Source organism: Halyomorpha halys, unplaced genomic scaffold, assembly GCF_000696795.3.
Source record: "Halyomorpha halys isolate HHAL.00 unplaced genomic scaffold, Hhal_1.1 Scaffold664.1, whole genome shotgun sequence".
Classification (NCBI taxonomy): Eukaryota; Metazoa; Arthropoda; class Insecta; order Hemiptera; family Pentatomidae; genus Halyomorpha; species Halyomorpha halys.
The window spans coordinates 1,165,979-1,190,087 of NW_027115162.1; the positions used below are offsets into that span (position 1 = coordinate 1,165,979).

At 31.0% G+C, this 24,109-nt stretch overlaps 3 protein-coding genes across 5 annotated transcripts in view; 1 reads left to right on the plus strand and 2 right to left on the minus strand.

Annotated features, from left to right (window-relative positions):
- Alg9 (alpha-1,2-mannosyltransferase Alg9) overlaps positions 1–2,955 on the minus strand; it is a 14,550-nt gene extending 11,595 nt beyond the window's left edge. Inside the window, exons 1-2 of the mRNA XM_014427701.3 lie at positions 2,567–2,955; positions 346–499 (exon numbers count right to left, since the gene is read on the minus strand). Coding sequence (XP_014283187.1) covers positions 346–499; positions 2,567–2,652 — 240 coding nt within the window. The 5' untranslated portion in view covers positions 2,653–2,955. The remainder of the gene's footprint in view (positions 1–345; positions 500–2,566) is intronic.
- A 453-nt stretch (positions 2,956–3,408) lies between these two features.
- On the plus strand, positions 3,409–10,366 carry CAHbeta (carbonic anhydrase beta). 3 transcript variants are annotated; one of them, XR_001343803.3, is made up of 6 exons: positions 3,409–3,717; positions 3,938–4,022; positions 6,943–7,082; positions 7,402–7,530; positions 8,606–8,791; positions 10,130–10,259. XR_001343803.3 is itself a non-coding variant. In XM_014427702.3 (6 exons), exons 1-6 carry the CDS (start codon positions 3,625–3,627, stop codon positions 10,337–10,339), a joined length of 768 nt encoding a protein of 255 aa, XP_014283188.1. In that variant the 5' UTR covers positions 3,409–3,624; the 3' UTR covers positions 10,340–10,366. The 3 variants fall into 3 exon arrangements, 1 of the variants encoding a protein (XP_014283188.1); XM_014427702.3 differs by having other exon boundaries at positions 8,606–8,716; positions 10,130–10,366; XR_001343804.3 differs by lacking the exons at positions 7,402–7,530; positions 8,606–8,791; positions 10,130–10,259 and adding an exon at positions 6,167–6,265.
- Positions 10,367–12,079: 1,713 nt separating this feature from the next.
- Positions 12,080–19,016, minus strand: Dh44 (diuretic hormone 44). Its single transcript, XM_014427687.2, has 3 exons — positions 18,898–19,016; positions 13,459–13,640; positions 12,080–12,673 (listed from the first exon to the last, which is right to left on the minus strand). Exons 1-3 carry the CDS (start codon positions 19,006–19,008, stop codon positions 12,604–12,606), a joined length of 363 nt encoding a protein of 120 aa, XP_014283173.1. The 5' UTR covers positions 19,009–19,016; the 3' UTR covers positions 12,080–12,603.
- Between the last annotated feature and the right edge of the window lie 5,093 nt (positions 19,017–24,109).

Genomic DNA, 24,109 nt, shown 5'->3' on the forward strand with positions numbered 1-24,109 from the left:
CCCTGATGAAGCCCTGCAAAGTGGGGCGAAACGTTGGAAAATAAATAGTTGTAAACTATTTTTGTTTCACTTCTGACCGCAACCCTGACCATCTTCTTATATATCAATTTTTACGGTCAATTATATATACATATATTTTAGAAAAAAATTTTGAATTTAAATTTATGAAATAAAAATGACAAATTATATAACAAAAAAACATGTAATTCTAACAAATAAACTATGTAAATAAAATGAATAGAAACAATGATATAAAGTGGCTGACAAAGATTCAAAAACATATAGTGTTCAATGAGTACATAAAAATGTTCAAGCAGATATAAAACACAGAGGAAAAATAATTACAGGTTCCCAATAGTTAAAAGTCTCATCACAGTCAGAAATGTGACTCCAAATGGCAGCTACTATCCGAGCTGACAGTAATGCTTTGAAAGCAGTGTAGCCAGTTGGAAAGCTCAAACCATATTCATTGGCATTATTTGTATTTACAGCTTCGCTTCTGAAATTTAAAATATATAACACAGGTAACTTTTTTATTTCATAGAAGTACAAATGAAATTTAATTAAATTTTGAATGTACTAAATTAATTTACTTTGTAAATATGGTTTCTGAACAATATAATAATTAAAAATTTAAATTATTTAATAACTGTTAACAAAAGAATAGGAGTGTTTTAATAAAATGCAAATTAATACAATAATTAAACATTCCGAATAACATTTAAACATTAAATTATAATTACTAATAAAAAGAAAGGAAGCAAATAGTAATTAAATATTATTTCAATAAACTTAGCGCAACGAAAAATGTATCTCACATACTATAAAACAATGATAAGGTAACCTGTTAAGATCCAAGAAAATAACTATCATGGGGTCCTTCATGTATTTTGAATTTTCTATAGGTACCCTTGGTAAAAAGTTGTATTTAGATTGTGACTTTAACTTTGATAAATATAATTTTCTTTTACTCCACAGAAGTGGAACATCTTCTACTAGTAGATGTTCTATAATAAATTTCTCTCAAAACACTCACTATAAACCCCCACTTATGGAGCCTGATCCTGGATTTGTTTCCTTCTTCAACTCTAAACCATAAAACGCATTCCTAGTAATGAGCATGCTGACAGGCTAGTAGCTAGTGACTGAGGTCACAAGTAGGAGTGACTGAGATCACTCCTATTACCCCTGAGGCCAGGTGTGGTATAAGCCTTGGCTACACAAACAGTAATATAAAAATGGTTTTTGGCTTAAAAGTCAAACTTTATTAGCTAAATGAAAAACAGCTACATTCCAAGCTGTTTAAGGACGAACCCTGTAGAGGCCAAAGAGAAATATTGCTTCAACTGAACAGAAGTTCTCTACTAAAAATCCTAGGGATTTACATAGGTCACTGAAGACTTTATTGAATCATATTTAACCTATCGTTTAAGGGATCACCTTTGTGCTGATTCTGTAATGCTGAGGATGAAACAGAATACCACATCATCTCCTGGTGTGACCAATTTGCAGGGTTGAAGTTCACACTGTTCGGCGTGGATCGCATTATGGACCCCAAGCAGTGCAAATTGATCAATCCTTTAAGCATACTTAGATACAGAGAATCTACACATCTCAAGCTTTAAATAACTCATTATAATGTTGTAGTGTTGCTGATATAATGTTGAGGCGCACGATAGGCCTTATAAGTTGCAGTGCACATAATGATAAAAAAAAATAAAATAAATAAACTATAAAACTTGAATTATAGGCATGCTGACAAGACATATTTTTTGCAGGGCAGTCCGGTTTTTTTTTCATTCCTAGTCCTACTTTACTTAAGTACCAACCAACCACTTTTTTTTCATAGGACATTTTCAAAAAATTTAAATAAAATCAATTCAAGGTATTTATTTATTTATTTTTTTAAATAAATGTATATGTATTATATCAAAAAACATATATATACACATAATATATCTAAGTGATAAGAAATTTAATTGAAAGCAAGAGCAATTACAAGATTGGTGTGAAATACAAGTAGGATCCAATCTATGATTTTGTAGCCAGATTATTTAGATTTCTGTGAGGTAACCCTCCAAAGTGTTAATAAGTTATAAGTAAACCACTAAAGCAGTGGATTATTGATTTCAAGCACTAAAGGTACACAATATGCTGTATCCATCTAAGAGAGAAGTTCTTCAATTTTTGTTAAAATTGTATGTTAAGCAATGTATTTTTGTTATTTTGGTAGAATAATAAAAATAACTTGAAAATAAGATAGTGAATATATTATATACAAACAACAAACAGCAGTACAGAGAGAACAAAAAAAAAAGTCAATTAAAGGAGATTAACATTTCATGTTGACAACATAATTGGATAAAAGTTGTGTGGACTCAATGTAACTGTTCATCAGGGACCTCTGAATAATTGGAAAATTGAAATGAAACAACAAAAGTATACATATAATCAAGTATGATACTACAATAATAATTTAAAAAATAATGACAAAGAATAAATATTTTTACATACTCTTCCCTGGCAAGAATCCACAAGCTGCATGTGATGTAGAATAATATGTTACCTGTTTTGAAGGTGTTTCCACTTGGGTCCATTTTTTCTTATATTTGGAGAACTAGGATTATTTCTTTGTCTGATAGAGTATGGCATTTTGCTAATAACCAATTTGGTGATATGAAAAACACTTAAATATTATGACTAGAGAGATGGCAGAAAACAATTTTTACATTTTGTATACACACAATATAAGAGTGCTTCAAAACCTATCCATTTACGAAATAAACTTTGATAGGAACCATGTTATTTTTAAAGGGTTTAAATGGATTTAAAATAGTATTTCGGCAGATAATACGATCATCACACCGTCCAGCGTCAAAACTGGATTAATCACCTCCTCCAACTTGACAAACCGCAACCGATCACTATCCGCTCGGTAACATTTGATAAGAGCAATAGACGAGGAGCATGCGCAGATCTCGTGTAACCTCCCAAGTCATCTTCACCTTGTCACAGTCACGCCTCTTTGTGATGGTAGTAGGTTATGCAACCTTGAACTCAGGGCTATCGCTTAATTGACCACTAACTTCAGAAATCATTCCTCTACTGCTGCGATCTAGAATTGAGTTATGGAACCAAATTGGAAGGATTTTTAGAAAATAAATTATTTATAACCCTTTTAAGCGATTCATTTGAACTGCTTTACAAGAGTAATCACGCTGTTCAAATAAAAATGTTGATGGTTCTTTTGCCATGTTTATTATTAAGTATTAAGTATTAATTTATAAAACATCAATTTGGAGACCAGCAATTACACTAGCGAAGCCAGTCGTTGTTTCCTCAACTAAAAAGAGGTAGTTATACATTTATGGCTGAATATGATAGCAGGGCCTAGATTGATAGAGTTGAGAAATAGATTTTCATTTGCTGAAGGGCAATTAGTATGAAACCTTCCACACTTACTATTAATTTAAGTTGACCTTCAATTTTTTTTTTTAAATGTTAACATATTTGTCAAAAATGCTTTTGACTTTTAATTTAATGTAGTTTTTCAAAACTTTGTTGTTTAAAATATTCTTATTAGACTTGCAGGATTTTTTTTTTCTTCTTATTTTTAAAGTTTTAATGGATAGACTATTGAGAGGTATTATAAAATACAGGAACACTGACAAACATATTATGTTGGATCAGTTTGTTCAAGTGAAGAATAATCCCACAGTAAGTAGCTTTTAGCTCTTTCTAAAATTTAGTATGTTGTTTAGCTGCAATGTTGTTTTTGATTAGTCATTAAAATGTATTTATGTATATAATTTAGTATAAGCACTTACAATGTAGTGGAATGTTTTTATTTATATGTTTTTTTGTTTGATAGTTTATAGGCACAATTTTTTACCACATTTTTTGTAAATCATTTCCTTTTTATTTACTATTTTTCCAGCCTAAAGCAGTTTTCTTTACTTGCATGGACAGTAGAATGATTCCTACTAGATTTACTAAAACAAATGTTGGAGATATGTTTGTTGGTAAAGTTTATTATATGATTAGTATAATGATTATCAAAAAGAACTTTACTTAAGTGAATTTTATCTGCATGCCATTTAGTTTAATATTTACTATTTTATCTAGAGTAAAAATGCGATGATTCTTAAGCTGGCAGCCGAACTAGTTTTAAAAATTATTCTAATATTTATAATATATAAGGCCTGTTATATTAAACCCCAATGATTTTAATTTCACAGGAGACCAAAAAAACTGAAAAGGAGGGATTTTAAAGAAAACAGTGTTTTTTCTGAACAACTAAGATATTAATAAATGGGTTGTATGAGCAAGTATTAGTGGTCTTGTTGTTAAGACTCTTAGAAATCTGACATTTTGTGTTTTGGCTTAGTAATTGCTTCAAACCAGTTAAAAGCTTTTTCCTTCTCTTCCTCCTGATGCTTTTCAGTGTGGAAGTGCCTCCGTCCAGGCAAACCAAGGCTTTTGATCCCTAGCCAGAAATCTCATGGCATCCCAGGTTTTTCCTCTTCTCTCTCCTGTGATCTTGTTGAGTGATCTTGTTGTTATGCTGTTAAGACTCTCAGAAATCTAACATTTTGTGTTTTAGCTTAATAATTGCTTCAAATCAATTAAAATACCTCCTTAAATATCTTTTTAAGTTTCTTTTAAAAGGTTTTAAATAAGTTTTATTTTTTAAAATTTCAAATAAATTTGGAATCATCAAAATCACTACGTATTGAATTATTAAGAAGGGTACTGTTGAGTCCAGAAAATTTCTGATTAAATATTGTCTCTGCTGTATTGTTCCTGCCATACATCCTTTTCTAATTTATATCAATAGAAAACTAGCTATTAAAGATTTAATAATTTTAACAATAATTGAGAAAATGCGAAGGGCATAAATTAATAATTCATTCAAGGTTAAATAAATAAATATTATAATGAGGGAGAGAGGGAGATAAAAAGGGTGATTAAAGCTGTTTCTAGGACTGAACTCCTATAGTACTTTAATTATTTATATTTAAAAAATTATTTATTGTACTGATTACATTAATTTATTATAAAAGCATACAGTTTTCTTTAGAAAATTTTTTATTAGAAAAACTTGGCCTTGAAGGAGTTTATTACTATTTACGACCAAATCCTAGCATCAAACACTCAGACCTTTCTAAATTGCCTTTTCTCTAGGCAATTGATGTTTTTTTCCCATAACAGTAAAATTTGTTCAACTTTTTGACCTGGTTACAAAGTGTTTGGGAACTAATCATTTTAGCAATAGAAAAAAGATACTTTTTTGTCATGACTTCCTTGTCAGGACAACACAAAAAACTATTTTTCAAAATAATAGATTTAGAGGGGTTTTGTATAGCAGGCCTCATATATTTTAATATTTATAACATAATAACAATGAAATTAAAAAAAAAATTCAATATGAAATAATCTTGACTAATTTCTTATGCATTCATATATTTAAATATGTGTGTTTGCATGATACTCTGATTGTAGTTCAATTATATATTTATTAAAAAAATAATTGGTCTAAACCAAATGCTTTAGATTTTTTTTAACACTTGTTTTTAAAAATGTTTGCACAATAAATTTCAAATTATGCTTCAAATATTACTTCTCAAAGTGTGGCTCATGATTCCTTAAGACTTGTGTTTTTATTTGTTTTCCTTTTACACATAAGAATGAGTTTTTATTTATCCTTCAGTTTGAAAATCTTTTTATTTCTATATTGAAATGAAATGAAAAAATAACTGTATTCTGGGACATATGTCCCCTAAGAATAATTACATATTATATTATGAACTTATTTGGTATCAGTTCCCAAACAATATTCCAAAATGGTGGTTGGGAAGTCTACTTACTTCTTACCAATCTGATATTATTGTGAGTTATAACCTACACTATAAATATTACTGCTTTGATTGAATCTCAGCTGTCCACTGTCTCAGGCTTTCACTTGCTGTACTTACTCGAGAGATGAACGAATCTCCAACGGATCCTTTTCAGTTGTCAGTGCATAAATTAGCATAAATACAAATTACTTTATGGTGTCATGTTATAATTTACAACAATGGTCAACCGTTTGATGTATTGCTTGGGAGCTATAACCATATTTTTAAGTATATATGTATCTAATATTAATGTCAATTTCTTTTCTAAGCCACTGTAATATTCATCAAATAAGTAGAGAATATCAAAAGAAGAGAGCTTAGAAGTGGAAGTAGAAAACACCAACTTACTGTTTCATAGTTAATCACAGGTGGGGTAATCAAATACTGTTTTCCATTGAAAACTTGTCTCTTGTTTCTGTGAAATAACCATTGCCTCAGAGGGGGTGTAACTAAATGTAGGGCTCTGAGAATTTCCAAAAAAAATAAACTTAAAAGTTTCTTTGATGAATGTTTCCCTGTAAATTTAATCCCAAACTATGCTCAGTGGCTTTCAAGTATTTTAATGGTGATAATGTGGAGCTTCATTATTTTCGCTAATAAGTGTTAACTTTGTTCCAAGCTTAAACAAACATTGATTATGCTTCTATGGAATATCTATGAATCTAGGTATACTTATTGCAGTCATAGACAGAAAATTAGGTAGATATAAATAATTCTTAATATATAGTATCTTGATTTTTTTTTTTTTTTTGAGAGAGATTTCAAAACTATGTTAGTTAATCTAATAATTAGGTTTTTGTTGTTTTCTTGTTTCACTAAAATAACTCCTTTTGTTGATGTGATCAGTTTTTAATTTTTTGTTTTTGCTTTCTCATTACTAAAGGTAAGGAAGATTTTCATGTATATTTTTATTATGCCAGTGTTTGTTAGCATGTTTCTTTAATATGACATTCTTCATCCAAATTTATAAATAAATAAAATTATAATAATGATTATAGAATAACAATTGCTCTACTTGACTAATGTTGACTAAATTTAATTCTAGTTCGTAATGCTGGAAATATTATACCTCATTCACAGCACTTTCTTGATGAATACACCACCAATGAGCCTGCTGCTTTGGAACTTGGCTGTGTAGTCAATGATATAAGGCATATTATTGTGTGTGGACATTCTGATTGTAAGGTAGTCATTATAGAAGACACATCTTAATAAACGTTTAAAAGATAATACCCCAGTGATTATTCTTAAGTTTGTATTATATTTTTCATAAATTATATTGATAATTATGAAAAAAAAAGTTAAATTCTTATATTGTTAGATATTCTGTCAAAAACTTATTAAATATTAATTTAATATTATATTAAGTTCAAGTTTATAACTGTATTTACAGTAAATTAAGAAAATATGATGGTTGAGGTTGTGGGGCATGGATAATGAAATTTAATTTTGTTTGTAGTCCATTTTATAAATTGTTGGTATTACTGGTTAATCTTTCTTCCAGGCTATGAATTTGCTGTACAAATTAAGAGATGAAAACTTTGCTAGTAAAGACAATCGAAGAATTTCTCCACTACGTTCTTGGCTGTGTACTCATGCATCATCGTCACTTGAGAAATTTCATCAACTTGAGGTAAATGATTATATTAATTGAATTGATACAACCATATTTCTATAAAGTTCAATTCCTACGACCCTAGATGATAGTTTCTGTAGCAATGTAATTTGGAATGGGATCCTTAAACATAAATTTAACTAGATGGAAGGAAGATAGTCTGGGTGGCGGTCAATAAATGTACAAAATAGTATACAAACTATTTAATGTTAATCAACGTTTTGCCCCACATTGCAGGGCTTCATTTGATGTAAAAAAATCACTGACTTTCGAACAGTCATCCACCAACCAACCATCTCTACTCATTTAGATGAGCCTAATTAACCATTTATGAGCAGGGTGTAGTTGATAGTACTCAAATTTCTGAGGTATGGATCCACAGCATGGATTCATAACCTAACACAGCAACGGAAGAGGAAACTGGTCAACACACAGATAATTGCTCTCCTATGGGTCTCGAGGACATACAATTGGGAGAATTGGAGAGAATCCTAAACAGTGGAAGAAAGTCATCAGGTTGGATTCTTTTGAATGGATAGCAGGTGTGGAGCTAGAAAGTTCTTCCCCATTATCTAATCAAGATTAATGAAATGAGTCCTCCCTGAATATTGGTCCTCAGATTCTGAAAAAAAATTGAGGGTTCTGGGGGAAACAATTTTATCATGGTGTGATCCACATTAGCTTTCCCCCTGGATGGTTGCAGTAGCTAGACAAAAGCAGATGCCTGGTAGGCAGTCCAGCAGTGGACAAAGTGCAATCCCATCAGTAAGATGGCCAACCGAGCCCTAGGCTGCTTGTTAAATTATTTTTTCCCATTAAAGAATATTGTGAAACCTAATAGACAAATAAATAAAAGGATTCTTGAGTAGTGGTGGCATAATTATACCCAATATGTACTGTCCCACTGTTGCTGAAATCCCATGTGGCAGCAATATTAGGTAGTGGAAAAAAAAGTCTCAATTTCCTTTTGATTATGAGTCAAATTTTTATAACAAATAATTTTAGCCTTTTAATTAGTCAAGTTTATTTACATGTTGTATAAAATTTTCTATTTGTAATGAAGCATATTTTATAAGCGCTTTTATATTTACAGGCTGGAGGCTATCACAATCCATTAATTTTTCAATCGGAAACTGTTTTAAGGAAAATTGTAGCATACATTGATCCAGAGGATGACTTTTGTATTGAAGATAAATTATCCCAAGTAATTAATTTATATTTTTAAGAAGCATTACGTTGATTGTATGGTAACTAATAGATTTCTTCTTTAAGTAACAAGGTAGTTCAATCTTTATGTTACTTTTAAATCAATATTTGTGTTTCTAAACATTTCACAAATAATGTATTTTCAGTGGTTGTTACTTTTAAATTTTTTAATAGCAGTACAAATAAGTTTCTGCAATTTGACACAAGATAGTCCTCACCATGTTTTGTTGAAATTGTCTGATGTAAATTGTTATATCGTAAGTTTTGTCATCTGGTAGCAACATAACCTTGAAGTATTAGTGACTGTATCAGCATCACACCATTTTTAATGTAAAAATGTCAAGTGTGCCGAATAAGCGTCATTTGTGTAAACTTTTGATTTAATTCTTTAATTGGAAGAGATCTTTAGGGTCCATCAATTAGAAGCATATGGTGAGGCTGCTTACAGTAAGATAAGTAGTTTTGAGAGGTTTGAAAAGTTAAATAGGTTTTAAATCTCCCACTCTCAACTTGTAAAGAGAAGTCTCTCTTGGAGTATATTTGAAAATTAGGTTGTTTAAAAGTGCATTTTTATTCTCTTTTATTGTGCATTTGCCTGGTAAAACCTTCCAGCTGACACACATACCTCAGAAAAGATATAAAATCGTTCTAGCTATAAATCTTCTCAAAAATTTATGTTTCCAGAATTTCCCACAAGTTGGGGATCACTACCTTATATGATGTTTCAACATCCGCCTGTTGTGGCATGAGTAAAAACCTGTTAGAAAATACTTGATTGGGGGGTCTTATTCTACCTGCAGTATTTACCAGACTTTGCCTCTTCTGATTATTGATAGTTCTGGTTGATAGCACATAGTCTGTCTGAGCAGCACTTTACATCATGTGAAGATAACAAGAATTGGGTTGATTCATAGATAACCTCAAAAGATGAAAGAGTTCTTCTGACGTGGTATCCCAATGCTGCCAGAAAAATGGGATAATATAGGGGCTAGTAATGTACAATACATTGAATAAAACGTAATAAACTGTTCTTTCACAATAAATATCTAATTTTTGATAGATAATGATGGAAACCTATTTGTAGTACCCCTAATATTTACTTTAATCTATTGAACTACTAGGCTTTCTACTCAAAATAATATCTTATAAACCTGAAGAAGGAGCCCTTATAAATCCTTACTAATGAGTGGTTCATATAAGAGCTAATGTAGGGTGTGTGTGCGAGTGTGTTTTCCAAGTTTATGATTGGTTATTTACTTCTGTTATTACCTCAATTCGATAGTTATCGTTAGGGCCAAATTTTCATCCTATATTATTATAGACGAAATAATATATCGCTTGTCCTCAAGACAATGATTTATGAATTTTATATATTGTTTATTTTGAACATTATTTATTTTTATTTTTAAAGGTAAATTGCCTACAACAAATGGCCAACATAGCAAGCTATGGATTTTTAAAAAGAAGACTTGAGAGGCACCAACTTCACATCCATGCCCTTTGGTTTGACATCTATACTGGAAATATTTACTATTTTAGTCGCCAAAATAAGAGATTTATAGACATTAATGAAGAAACTGTTGACATGCTTTCACATGAAGTTAAAAAATATTATTCATAATTTCCAAGTACATAAAAATTCATTTTATGGAGGCCATTAACTATTTAGTTACTTATTTAGTAAAATTGTTTATACATAATTGTATGTTACCGAAGTAAGTTTAAGAAATGATTTGTTAATTTTAAAATCATTCCTTTTTAAACTACATGTAGAACCTTAGAAATGAAATCAAAATGAAAGACATGACATTTTTCTAAGCTATTTTTCGATTAATTTTATTATTGTTACGTTTACATTTTCATGTAACATTATTATTCATTCCTGTTGCTATTATTTGTCTGTGATATTTGTTTGGTGTTTCAAATGTTTAATGATTAACTTATTTATTAACAACATGGCATAATATTTATTTTAGTTATTATTGAAAATTATCTTCTTTTTATTAAGTTTTAATTTTAAATATCTTTATTTAAGTGAACTTTGTTTACTATAAATTAATACAATAGATTTATTTTATTCTTTTATACAATAAAAGTTTTTATATTTTTTGTTTATACATGAGTTTTTTTTATGCATAAAATTTTATCTATCCTAATTAACTTTATTCGGGTGTGACGTTAGCAGCTTGGTAAAACGCCTGTCTGCCAACCCATAGATTAGCATAAAATTATGCAATACTCACGCACAATCTTTCCCCGGCATTTGTGAGGCCCGTCAGCCAATGGGTGGCACTCACAAAAAATAGGCGTGGGAGTGACGAATCCACCCTATGAAAACCACGTCAGGAAATGCGCGATGTATTTCTTAAGTACATCGCACCAGGCCTTGGGCCTCCGCAGTCTGTCGCGCCAATGAAAAAAAAAAATTAACTTTAAAGGGACCCCAACACGAGCACTCGGAATGACAGTAAAACCAAAAATAGGCATTCAGATTGTAATGTTAAGAACCTATTTTATGAAGAAAATTTCGAAATCCAATTTTTCAAAATTTGGAGGGATACTGATAAAGTGGAAGATATGGGTTTCTGTTCTTGGTTTTACTGACATGTAGGGGTCCATCAAGACTCCCTCGCCTCAAAAAAAAATTTAGTTACTGCCATGGAAGCAGTTAGTTGAAAAATATGTGCAATGATCAGCTATATGTAATTTTCATTATCTTAATTTAGTCTTTCTGTTCATTAGTAATGATATAATAATGAAAAAAATCCTAAGGGATCCTAAAAATCAAATCTATCTTTATGCTGTTGTCATTATCTACTTTACCACAGAAAAGGCTGTTAAATACCATTATTTCCTGTAGTAATTTTTAAATAATGAATTATCAATTTTTGCAATTATTTTTAATAATTTTACTATTGAAAATAACATGTTATGGAGGGAGTCAGCTTCTAACTACAATCGAAGTAATACTGTAACAAAGTACAGTGATTTTTTGAAAGAGTGTGAATTAAATATCTTTAAGTTAGTAGGCTGATAGTTCAAATTATTAGAGTAAGTGGAATACTTATAATTGGAATGATTTAAGAAAGTACTGACATCAGTTTCACTGCCTCTAAGATTTGGAGTCCATGATGTGATTCATCCAAAATGATCTTCAAACACAGGAAAATCATACAAAAATGCATGTTTCATATACATATTATGGTAGGAAAATCAAGGAGTTAGCAAATTTGTTAATTTATGACTGATGAAATTGCTAAGTAATGCTGAGAGAAGATACATTTTAATTGAAACACAATTTTATAATTTATACAATTCGTTTAATTCGAAAACAATACATAATACTGAAGAAATATCTTATAAATTATATGATGGTTATACCATAAGTTTTACATTTCTATACTTTATAGTATTATATATTTCTAATGTTTGCTCGAAATTACATAGTTTAATAATTAGTTTAATAAATAGGTCGTCCTTGCATTAATAATTTAAAATATATTTCATTAATGTTTTTATAACAAAAATATATAACATCACTAATTATCAAGTATTTACAAATAAATTATAATTAATTTTGGGGTGTGAGGGATCACCAAGCATACTGATTAATAATTTATAAATTACATCAACTTTAAGCATTCTAGTACAAGGGATAAAGTTATAGAAGAAAGATCACATAATTTTTAAGATGTTTTATTCAATTCTTGAATGAGAAAAAAAAAGTAGGATCTCTAGGTGAAAAATAAAATTTAAAATTGGAAATTCCATTAATCCATTGCACAAAATAAAGCATAACATTAGGTCTCATATAAGAAAAGTTTTAGGGAATTTATTCTGATGGTTTGAAATAATAATACTGCTCAGTAGAGAAAGGCTATATGTTTATGGAGATTCCCATTCACCACTGCTTAGCCGGTAGTCCGAACTGTCCAAGAATCTCCTATCAAAGGACCTGAAAAAAGAAACAAGTATCTATAAAGTAATGTTTTAATTCTACCTCATAATTGAGGTATAAGTAAATGAGTTTATTTTAGGAATCGTATAGCAAGGCATTACTATTGTTTTTAGGTGGTGTTAACATTATGAATAATTTAAAAATACCTATTACAAATGATTTTATTTTATTTATTTATTTATAGAATTATTACAGGAATAAAACATGTATGGTTTTTCAAAAAATTCTTCAATCAATAGAAGAAATTCAGCAAGAGATGAGGTTTAGGTACACAATGTTATATTTAAACATGAAGGCATTTATTCTCAGAATGCATTTAAAAAAAGTAATATAATTTTGCAATAAATTATGTCAATTAAATTTTTGACTTAAAAAAATTAAATAGTTCTTTCTTCAGGGTCTTCCCTGAGAGGGCAAGGTCAGGGATTATGATAATTTGAAAAGCAAAACCAGTTGGAACAGCCTTTTCAATAATGTTCCCTGCAGAAAACTGTAAATGGATTCCAGCTCCTTCATTTGTGACCGATTCTTCAGTTTATCATCTCTTGATGTTGGAATTGGCAGGTTAGCTGCTTTGTTTGAGATGCTTAAGGCTTTATTTTTGGAATCTTACAAATATATCCCAGCTATTAATTTAAATAACTTATTTTGCATCACTGTAGATTGTCTTTGCGGCCTATTGCTCCTTAGTATGAATAAATGGTCTCTAGATGGATCTATAAGGGACAATGTCATATACATGAGGTTAAAAATAAATTTGTCTTGAGAAACTTTCTAATTACCTATTTGGCATCGTATGGCGCTTTCCAATATTCTGGAGGAATGCTCTGTTCTGTTCTACTTGGCCACCTTGTTTCTGTAACCTCCTACGAGCGATTTCAAGAAGAAGTCTGTTCCGTAGCACTTCTATTGGATTAGCTACAGACAAGGAAGGTCCTGTCCTCTTTCCACGCCATTCGTCATCCTAAATCACACAATTTGTTTTAATTATGACAAAAAAAAAATGTAACATAGATAATTATTTCATACATTAATTATAAATTGTAAATTTTTACTAGAGTTCCAAAGGGTTAGTTAGTGCTTAATATTATTAGTTTTTTTTTAAAAGAATTACTCCTTTTATACTTCTTTAAGTTTGGAGCCATTAGAAAAATAATGAACAGGATAATAGGCAAAAACATTGCTCCAATGATAAATTGAAATAAAATGAGCATAAAAGGTCTGATTCTTCTAGAAAAATAAAAACAAAATAAATAATTATTTCGAAGCTGAACTTATAGTCCTTAACCTGAACTTGTTTTAGAACTAAAATAGAATTTTATACAGAAACCTGTAAAAGTACAATTATTGCTTTAAATTTTTATTTATAAAAATTCTTAAATTTTGTAAGAAAATGAAACTGTAAATATGTTTTTCTCTATATTTCATACCATCGCTAATATTTAATTATCCTAATGTTATTTTTGAAATGAAAATCATACAACACTTCATGAAGAGGTATAAATTGTATAAGAGTATCAAATGAAAGAGTTGAGCTATTAGGTTGTTTAGAGAATAATTAATTTATTTGAAAAATCTACTATTAGAGACTAACTGATCTGAATCTAAAACAGAAATAATGAATCTTATGAATCTATTTACAACAACGGATTCTCAAATATTATTATTCTTCCACAGTAATAAATAATTTTTATTGAAATTATTGAAACATCTTAATTTGATTAATTGAAGGGCTTGGGGCATGAATATGACAAGCCACATGATGTAAATTGTTCAGTGTAGAGCAGTATCGAAAAATTCTACAGTTCTTATTTAATGTTTTATATACCATATTATCGGTAAAGATGTTGGCATTATGGTATTTGGAAAACAATAAATATATTTATAGAGAACCAAATGAGTATTTTGCCCTATATTTTAATTTTCTCTGCAATTATGGCTTGTCTTATTCTCGCTTCTAGACTTTTGATTGTCAACTACAAAAAAAAAAAAGAAAAAAAAGTGAAATCCTGTGTCTAATCCATTAATAAAGTTTACTGAGTTAATATGGGCAGGCCAGTGCTTGGAGGGACAGCCACTTCCCCGTTTATACTATCTATAAAAGAGATACCACTAAAGTATCAAAGTATAAAAACAACATTTATTTTAATTAAAGTGTAGTACTGGTTAAATAATTATTTTAAATAAAGTTATCTGATTGGCGAAATCTTAGTTTTTGAAAACAATATCAATAAAGGGAATAAGCTGCATTGTCATTTGCAGTTTAGTAATAGTTCTTAGTCATTTGCATCTTCAAAACCTTACAGGCATGAACAATAAATCATCCCCATGACCTGGAAAACTAAAACACTTTTAGGTACTAGTAAACAAAACAATCCCTAGGGGCAGGAAATCCAAAGTTCCTAGTGGAGTAATTACATAATAATAATTATTAATTTAATACAGAAACTTCTTTTGATCGTTTCTCTCAACTACTTTTATTTTGTTTCTTAACCTTAACCAAGGAGAATATAAAATATTCATCTTGTTTATTTACATTTAATTTATCAACAGTAATACCATAATAAAATGTAGTGTTATTGTTCATAGATAATGTGTAAATCAAAAATGCTGATTTCTTGTTGTTCGGAAAAAACTTTTAGTTTATGAAAAATTATCAGACGTATTCTCAGGAACTATTAGACCCAAACATGTCTATTAGAGCCCATATTTAACAAAATTTATTTTACTTATAATAAAACGCTATGAAGTTTTTTAGTGCTGTAAGAAGGATATAGAACTCAGAATGAAAAAAATATCGAAAATATTAGGTATTTCTCGAATAAAATAAACTTCAGGAGGCGCGCACCTTAAATACTTCAATATTTACTTTTTAATGAGATTTACTGTATCCCTTGTATCGTATAGTTAAAAATTGTAACTTTTTCTAATCTAAAATAACCCAAAGTTTTTTCTTTACTTGAAATAACTCAAAAATGAATTTTTTGTATCTTCTGGAATAAGCGTATTTTTTTTATTCCCCCTTGCTATGGCTGGTAGAGTCATCAATTTTCACTCATTGCTGTATATAGTCTTCATTAAAGGAATAAAAAATTAGGGTGGACTAACTTCTTTTTTTCTCCTCATGGCTTCTTAGACTAGTTTGTAGCATTCTGTATAACTGAGTTTTGAAATTCCCACCACAGGAGTTTATTTTGTGCATTGTGATAACATTTAAAGTTATATATACATTTTCATCGTAACAAAAACCTCATGTTTGAGACCTATAGAGCCTATCGATAATCGAAGAGCAAAGAGCTGCTCTAACATTACGACGCTTCATTAGCGACTCGTCGAAGCCGATCTCGGTGAAACTTGTTGCTATTCAAGAGGAGGCCGGAGCCGACAGGTGTCCGACCATCCATCACGGCTCCTTGTTAACTCGAGGATGGTCAGCTGCCACGGAGCGCCACCATCTATTACTCTACCATCGAATCTTCTATGGCTTTAATTCATGTAATTAGTCTGATTAAGTTGAAACCCCGCTTACTGGGCAATTGCTTAAAGTTTCAATAAAAAGTATTACTAATCCACGAAGTAGATGATCCCAGGCGTGTGAGCGCAAGTTGTCTAATCAAAAATATTTTTTGGAGCATACGAAGCTATGAATGTTTGGAGATAGAGACATATTTTTGTGATGGTTTTTACAACCAGGGGATTAGAAAAGAAATACCTATTTATGTTTTGCATAAACAGAGAACCAAATATACGGATACAATTTCCAATGTATAAATGAGGAAGGAATAATTTATTTGAAAGATGGCATGCACTATCTCCCTTGGGAGACATTCCACCCTCGTGGTATAGAAATCCTAAAAACCTTGCAGGGGCTCCAAAAACTATTAGTCCAAGAGCCCAAGAGGAGTTATCTCACTCCAATTTTTATTATTTAAAAAAAAAAAAAACTATATACAACCATATGAAATTATGTAATTAAAAAAAGAACGACAACGAAAATAACACTCTCTCATACGCCTATTTTTTCCAAGAGATGGGATGCTCTTGCAAAATCTCTTTAAACATAGTGGATTGTTTTTAAAGAAAAATTAATACACTTTCTTTATGTTTACACGCGTAGCTTTAAGAATGGTTACGTCCACAGTAACAGGGGACTGAATGTAGTTACCAAGACAGCGTGTAGTGTAAGAGACCAGACTACTATACCAGGCTTCTTTATTTTTTATTAACATCACTATCTGTAGGTATAACAAAATAGTAGGTTACAGGACGATGTATATGTTTGATGTTACAATATGGGTGTTGGTATATACCAGTGTAACGGTTAACAAATATCATTAATACTGTTAATTAATTACTAATGTAATGCAGTATAATAAAATTCTTTCCTAAATAAAGTGAACTTTAATAAATAGTCAACATGGCGCTAAGGAAAGAATTGTTAAAGGTTAGATTGAATTTTATATTTCAGTTTTTCATCAAGTAGAAAAATGGATACGTTCATTAAAAGTCCAAGACCATTCAATGTAGAAGTTGACCCAGTTCAAGAGTGGATGGAGTTGATGAAGCTGTTTGAAATATACTTAGAGGCGGCTGGGGAAAATGAAATATTTGAAGAGAAAAGGAAATGCGCTGTTTTCAAACATATCGCAGTTGAAAGGATTGTAAAAAAATTAAATATTTTACCAACTAAATTAGAAAAATTAGAGGACATTATAAAGTACTTATTTCATAACTCTAAGAGGTAGCGTCGGAGGGGCCCGATTAACAGGACTGACTCACGGCTAAAGTGAATCAGAAAATAATTATCTACCATAGCTGGATTCGAACGCGGGTGCTTCGAGTTAGTAGCACAGTGCCTTACCACTGCATATACACCACTCCCTTATATCCATAACTTGTATATACATTTTTTAAAATTATATTGCAATATTCAGTTTTCTTAAGAAATTTTGAGTCCTTTATTATTTATTTTATCTTATTCTCATTTCTAATTTTTATTTTTATTTTAAATTTATATCTCTCTTATCTATATGTTTATTTTTTATTTCTTATACCTGTATTAAAGATACACATTATTGTGATATATATCGACGTTTTGGCAATTCCCACAACAACAATATGTCGTGAAATAATTTAGCCACATCTCCACCGATACCTGTTCTTCAAGAAAGGATACTAGTCAACAAACAAAGGAGACCCCTGTGTTTGTGTGCCGCATTGGTTTTGTGTATCAAAGCTTCTTCACACGTGCCGAATGGACAGAAGTCATTAACAGGTAAAGATCGATATATCCTGTCATCGGCAGTGGATTCCCAGGACCTACGAGATACGCTCACCTAGAGGGCGTTGTAACTTATACCCAATGAGAAATAGGATTCGAAAAAGGCGACATCACTTTTTGGATCAAGTGGGGGCAGAGGAAAAGAAAAAGCGGAACACAGAAGCAGGAGAGGTATATAATAGTGTTATAAGAGAGGAGCTCCAACTCCCTTCTGTGCCGGAATTCATAGGCCGTAGGCACATCAAATTCTTTGATGGGCTGAAAGCCTGTGCCAAACACCTCACGACATGAGTCATCCAAATCAACAGCTATAAGTATATATTAGGCAATAAGTAATAATGTAATAATCATATTTTATGGCAACCATTTATCTGGATCATTTCAATCATTTTAATAACATCATTTACCAATAAATTGTTAATAAACAATTTGTTCCTTGATGTAGTTTATATACTATCATATTACCCAGTACCACCCCTTATTATATTATATAATTAATGTTAACGATATTATATAAAAATAAAAATATTTAATTGATAATTGGTAAACACAAAATAGGCCTTTGGAAAAGAATCCAATAATAATAATAGTTTTGCAGCACTCGAAATTAATTAATTAACTTATTTTGGATAATTGCCTTCAGTGATTATCCAAGCATCCCGACTAAATCCCGAGACAGTACATATCAATTGTTTTTGCTCTATAAAGAAGGCATAATATGGCATTCATTAGATAGGTGATTATTTTGACCACCCCTTAATCTCATCCTTTATCACTGCAGTCCTTTGTTCCATACCTGTTTTGTGTTAATAAAAACTTTCCAGACTATCCTTAATGAAGACAAGTTGTAATAATACATTCCTAAAAAAAAATATGGTAATACTTTTTGAAAAAGATATTACATTGTCAAATCAAGTATAGCAACAGTTATAATTGGTACCTGTAGAAGAGGAGAGTAGAGGTGAGAGGAGCTGCTTTGTGACCAGTCACTAGAGGCCGCCACCAGAGCGAGTGCAGCGAGCAGCCAGGCCAGTAACACCTTCACCCACATGCTGCTTTTGTCTGCCCAACAGATAAAATAAGTCTTCAGTAAATATTATTATCACTATATTAATTTAGAGGGGGGAGCTCTTTGTAAAACAATCCTAAAAATGTAGAGAACCATGAACTTAAATGGGAAATTGATCAATTGGAAACAATAAAGGATTTATGAAATTAATGAAGTGCTATAAACTTAGAATACTGGTTCGAAAAATAATTTAGATACATTCTATATTCAAGTATTGCCGTATCAGAAGTATAAACATTTTCACGGGAGAATGCTTGTGCAACCCTTTGAGTAGCGGTACGGTCGGACACCGATAAGGCGTTTTCCAAGAAAAAGCAGCAACCCTAAGTCAACACCCTGATGTTAAGCAGCCTGCAGGAACCGGGCGGCATAGATGTCGAGGGATCTGGCTTGAGCTTCTGCTGGGCAAATAAAATTAAGATATCAAAAGCGACCGAACAACAAAGAACGCTAAACCATCAATGTTTTCCCATATGAATGTTCTGAGGACCAAATTCCAAAGAACATCCAACCAGAAGGTTAAAAGAAGATTCAAAAGAGTAAAGAGGTGAAAAATATGTTTTAGAGAGGAGAGAAATGGAATTCCGAAAACGAGAAAGAACTGAATGTTATAGTGTAATATAAAAATTCATTTTTTATTATATACAAGTTGCTCTGTGGCAAACTGTGAATATACCGATTGTTAATCAAAAGGCGGTTTGTCGGTAGTTTTCAAGTTTTTGTGTGTTATGTTCTTTGTTCTCACTACAGTAAGAACGTTTTATGTTATTTAACCGTAACTAATAAAACAGTAAAAATTTTATTTGTGTCCACCATTCCCGCGTTCAATTCTGAAGTCTGTCGGTGGATAGGAAGTTCAAGAATGTATTTTGGAAGTAGTGGACCAATGAGGCCAATCCGATGGAGTTGAAAGAGCAGTTTGAGGTATACTTAGAGGCCGCTGGGAGAAATTAAATATTTGTAAATAAAAGGAAATGCGCTGCTTTCAGACATATCGCAGTGAAAGGTTGTAAGGAAAGGTAAGGTCGGAGAAAACTGGAAAAATGGAGTTGAGAAGACTGGATGATTGCATGCTCAGCAATCGAAGAAGAAGCCCACAACCAGACTGAAGCAGACAAAGAAGAACGCTATCCACGGATAAATCCTCACTGTAATAATCAAATGAGTGGGGCACAGCAATTCCGAGAGGCAAACAAGAACATAGTAAAGTCCGTCAAATACCTGCAGTGCTCTCAATTCATATACTAGTAGAGAATATATAGTAGAGACGAAATTTATCACTGAAACAATCTATGTAATAACGGTTGTCGGTTTTTGCACTAAACGTAGTTGTCACTTAAGGTTATAATGTGCTGAACAGAATGGTAGATGACGGCTTTCTGCATAAAAGTAGAGCCAACAATCAGGGCTACTGATTCCGTAAAAACACCACTTGGCGGGTTTCTGAAATAAACGATTCAACTATACTTCTCTTTTATGAAGGTTCAGGGATGAGTATTCTTGCACACAAATGGATTTATTGTTATTGCTTCAAACTGAAACGTCATAGATACATTCCATCGTATAACCGATAATGAAAGCAAATGTTGTTCATAAATGGACCCGTGTCACTCAACTTAGATTGAATAGGTATGTATAATTTTAATATTTTAAGAAAATACAAGATACTATTAACATTAATTTAATCCTTTGGACTCAACTGATTTGTTTGATTTCTGAAAATAATTTTTAGATCATTGATTTTGATGGAACAAGTTGAGTTTGATTAGCAGTCCATTAGGATGGGATACTTTGCGGTGTCTAAGCAATGGTGGAACGTGATGAGTCCCGGGGCTGTCTTTATAGCAAGTTGAGTAAATCTGTTTGTTCCGAGGAAGGAACGGCCAGGTCTATAATCCCTTAGTGCTTTAGCTTCCTACTGATGGTAAGGTAGCGAGAGACCTATCAGCTGGAATAAAGATATGAATGAAGTATTTAAACTCTATATTTTAAAGTTTATTTATGCAGTAAATGATTTTATATTTCTATTATGATGGTTCGAATTCAATTGTTATACTTATTAAAACTACCTTAATTTTAAGTTTTAGAAAAAGTATGCAAGGCACTGTATAGAAAGGAGTATTTAAAAATATTTTTCCAAGTAAAATTCCGTCTTAAATTTTACGTATTTCTTGTTAAATAGTTAAATCAGATATCAAATTTTTCACATTCTTTAAGCGTAGCACAATGTCCATATCTTGTAGAAATAATGTTGAAAATAAAAAGTAACTGGTATAATAGGTGTAAGTTAGTTCGTCAAATAGGTTGAAATTCGTAAGCATCTAATTTATGTTAAGCTCTTAGGAGCCTTAATTATAATTTTAAAAACATAAACAAGTTATTTAGTTTATGTCTGATATAAGAATAGAGATAGAAAACATATAAATAGGGGATCACACACACTGGAGACTAGGATATTGGAAGCGAGGTGCGAATGATGAACTACTGGGGTCTAGGGCTTCAGATAGGATTTGCAAATCCCAGTCCTGTAATATGGTGGAATTTACATGCATCAAAGGGGAAATATTTTTTCAAGAATGGAGTCGGATTGAAATTTCATATGATATAAACAGTAAGAATGACGAAGAGGTCGTTCAAAGAAAAATTACTTTTACGATACTGTGGTCCTGGAATAACATGGAGAGGAATAAAGGAACGGAATAAATTATTTCATCACATCTTGGGCTAGAAGAATATAAACGTAGAATCGTAAAGGCGTTTTAATGTTTTTGAAAACAGCATGTTGTGGAATAAAATTAATTTTTTTCTTATACGATAATGATTCTTGGTATTCTTCAAATAAATACTTTTTATAACTTGAGGGCAGCGCGTGGATAAATATTTTATAAAGTAGTTTATAACTAATTTCATTTTAATTCTAAAAGTTTTAGAAAGACCCGACTGCATAACTAGGGTCTTCCCGTTTGTGTTTCCTGAAAAGTTCGGAATAAGTTAATTTTTATAAAATTGTATGTTGAGGATCGGATCAAGACAATTACGTTAAACATTTCCAGGCCTTCCAGAAAATAGTATTGAGAAAACTCTGACAAGCAGATGAAAAATGCAACTTAATGACCATGAAGTGAACATTATTTTTAAGATTTACTCGACTATTTTATAATCTTTTAGTGAAGATATTTTTAAAGTCTACTCCAACGCAGGTCGAAACAATCGGATTTTGGATAATAATTGAAGATTTAGAAAAGCTCTTTGTTCATTCGGTCGATTGTAAATAAATAAAAATCATAATTTTTTCTTCAATTATAGTTTTATAGTTTTTCAAAATATTTAGTCCGTTATGATCTATATATAACTATAAATATTTCTGTTAAGTGAAACTTTTAAAAAATATGTGTGAATTGAGCATATAGTTTTCATTATTAATATTTAAAAATATAAAATTCATTTTTATATAGCAACAAAACGTTATTGAAAATTTATATGAGCCCATAGGAATTTTATTGCATATTTTAAAATTACTAACAAAAAAAAAATCACAAAGGTGTGGTTATACAATCTATTGTTGATAGCTTGAATTTTAAGGGGATAAAAAAAAACCGAGGTACGCATATATCGATTATTAAATATTAACTGTTATTCTTCTTTTATTAAATAAAGAGAATTAGTGATACAGGGAGGTATCTTGTGTATATACGAATGTATGAAACAGTATTTATATCTATTATAAATTATATATGTTATTAATTAATTAATTATATATAGGGGTGATGGTAGCAGGGTGGTAACGCGCCTGTATGCCAACCCATAGATTGCGAGTTCGAGCCCGGCCCTACCCGGGATTTTTTCAAGCATGAAATTATGCAGTACTCACTCACAATCTCCCCCTCCCCCCGGGTATTAGTGAGGCCCGTCAGCCAATGTGTGACACTCACAAAAATAGGCGGTGGGAGTGACGGACCCACCGCTAATACATCGCACGAGGCGCCAATGAAAAAAATAATAATATGTTTATTATATATATTTTCGCGCCAATGAAAAAAAAAAAATTTATATATATTTTAATTTTTTTTGACTCATTATACGTACAATACCCGGTGCTGATCCATCAATCATCAAATCCAAAACTCCGTTGTACCTGTTATTATTGTATAATATTGTATGTTAACATATTAGCCAATTGACAATGTATTATTTTGGCCTTTAGAAATTATACAAGTAGCTTTCAGCCGAATGGAGTGCCTGGCATTCAACCCGAAATGAACTGTTAACCCCGGATCTCACAAAATCACAACGTAAATTTGAAATTAAACATCTTAAAGAAAATTTAATTGTGATTAAGATGGTACCAAAATTATTTTTCTGTGCCTCGCAAATCTAGTTTGACAAAGTTTTTTTCTGAGGAAAGATTTGTCTACTGTGCAACTTGAAAAAAAGTACCTTAAAATCGAAATTTGTTTTTATTTTTTTGCTACACACCACTGAATTGTGAATTTTCTGTAGAAAATATAGTAGGAGCTGCATGTATGTAAAAAATGAACACTTAAATCGCTAATGTTTATTTTCCTTAATTTTGGCAGCTTGATATATTATTATTCAATAAAAACTATTATTATAAAATAAAATAAAAACTGGAAAATTATAACTATCGGCAGAAACGAATTATTATAAGTTTGTGAAGGAGTGTAGGTCAGATTCTACGTGTGGATTTGATCTATAATGATGCTCGCCTTTATGAAACATAACGAGGAGATTCTCCTTTGTAACAAAGCAATATTGAAAACTGAGGACTGTTCAGCAAATGATTGTAACATCGTAACAGAACGATTTATTCAAATTAATTTAGCGACTCATCTCGAAAGAGTTTTAAAATTGTTTCCTATTCCATCTAAGAGAATGAACCAGCAAATGTTATATAGTAACTTGTTGCTTTGTAAATGCCTTATTTTAATAATATAGGCGTATAAATAAATAGTTTAAATGTTTATATCACACAGGGTAGGCATTTGTGGCTGAGACGGGGCCTACTTTTAGTTAGGCTGGCATCTAAGTACCTTAGTTAGTGATATATACAATCGACATTCCC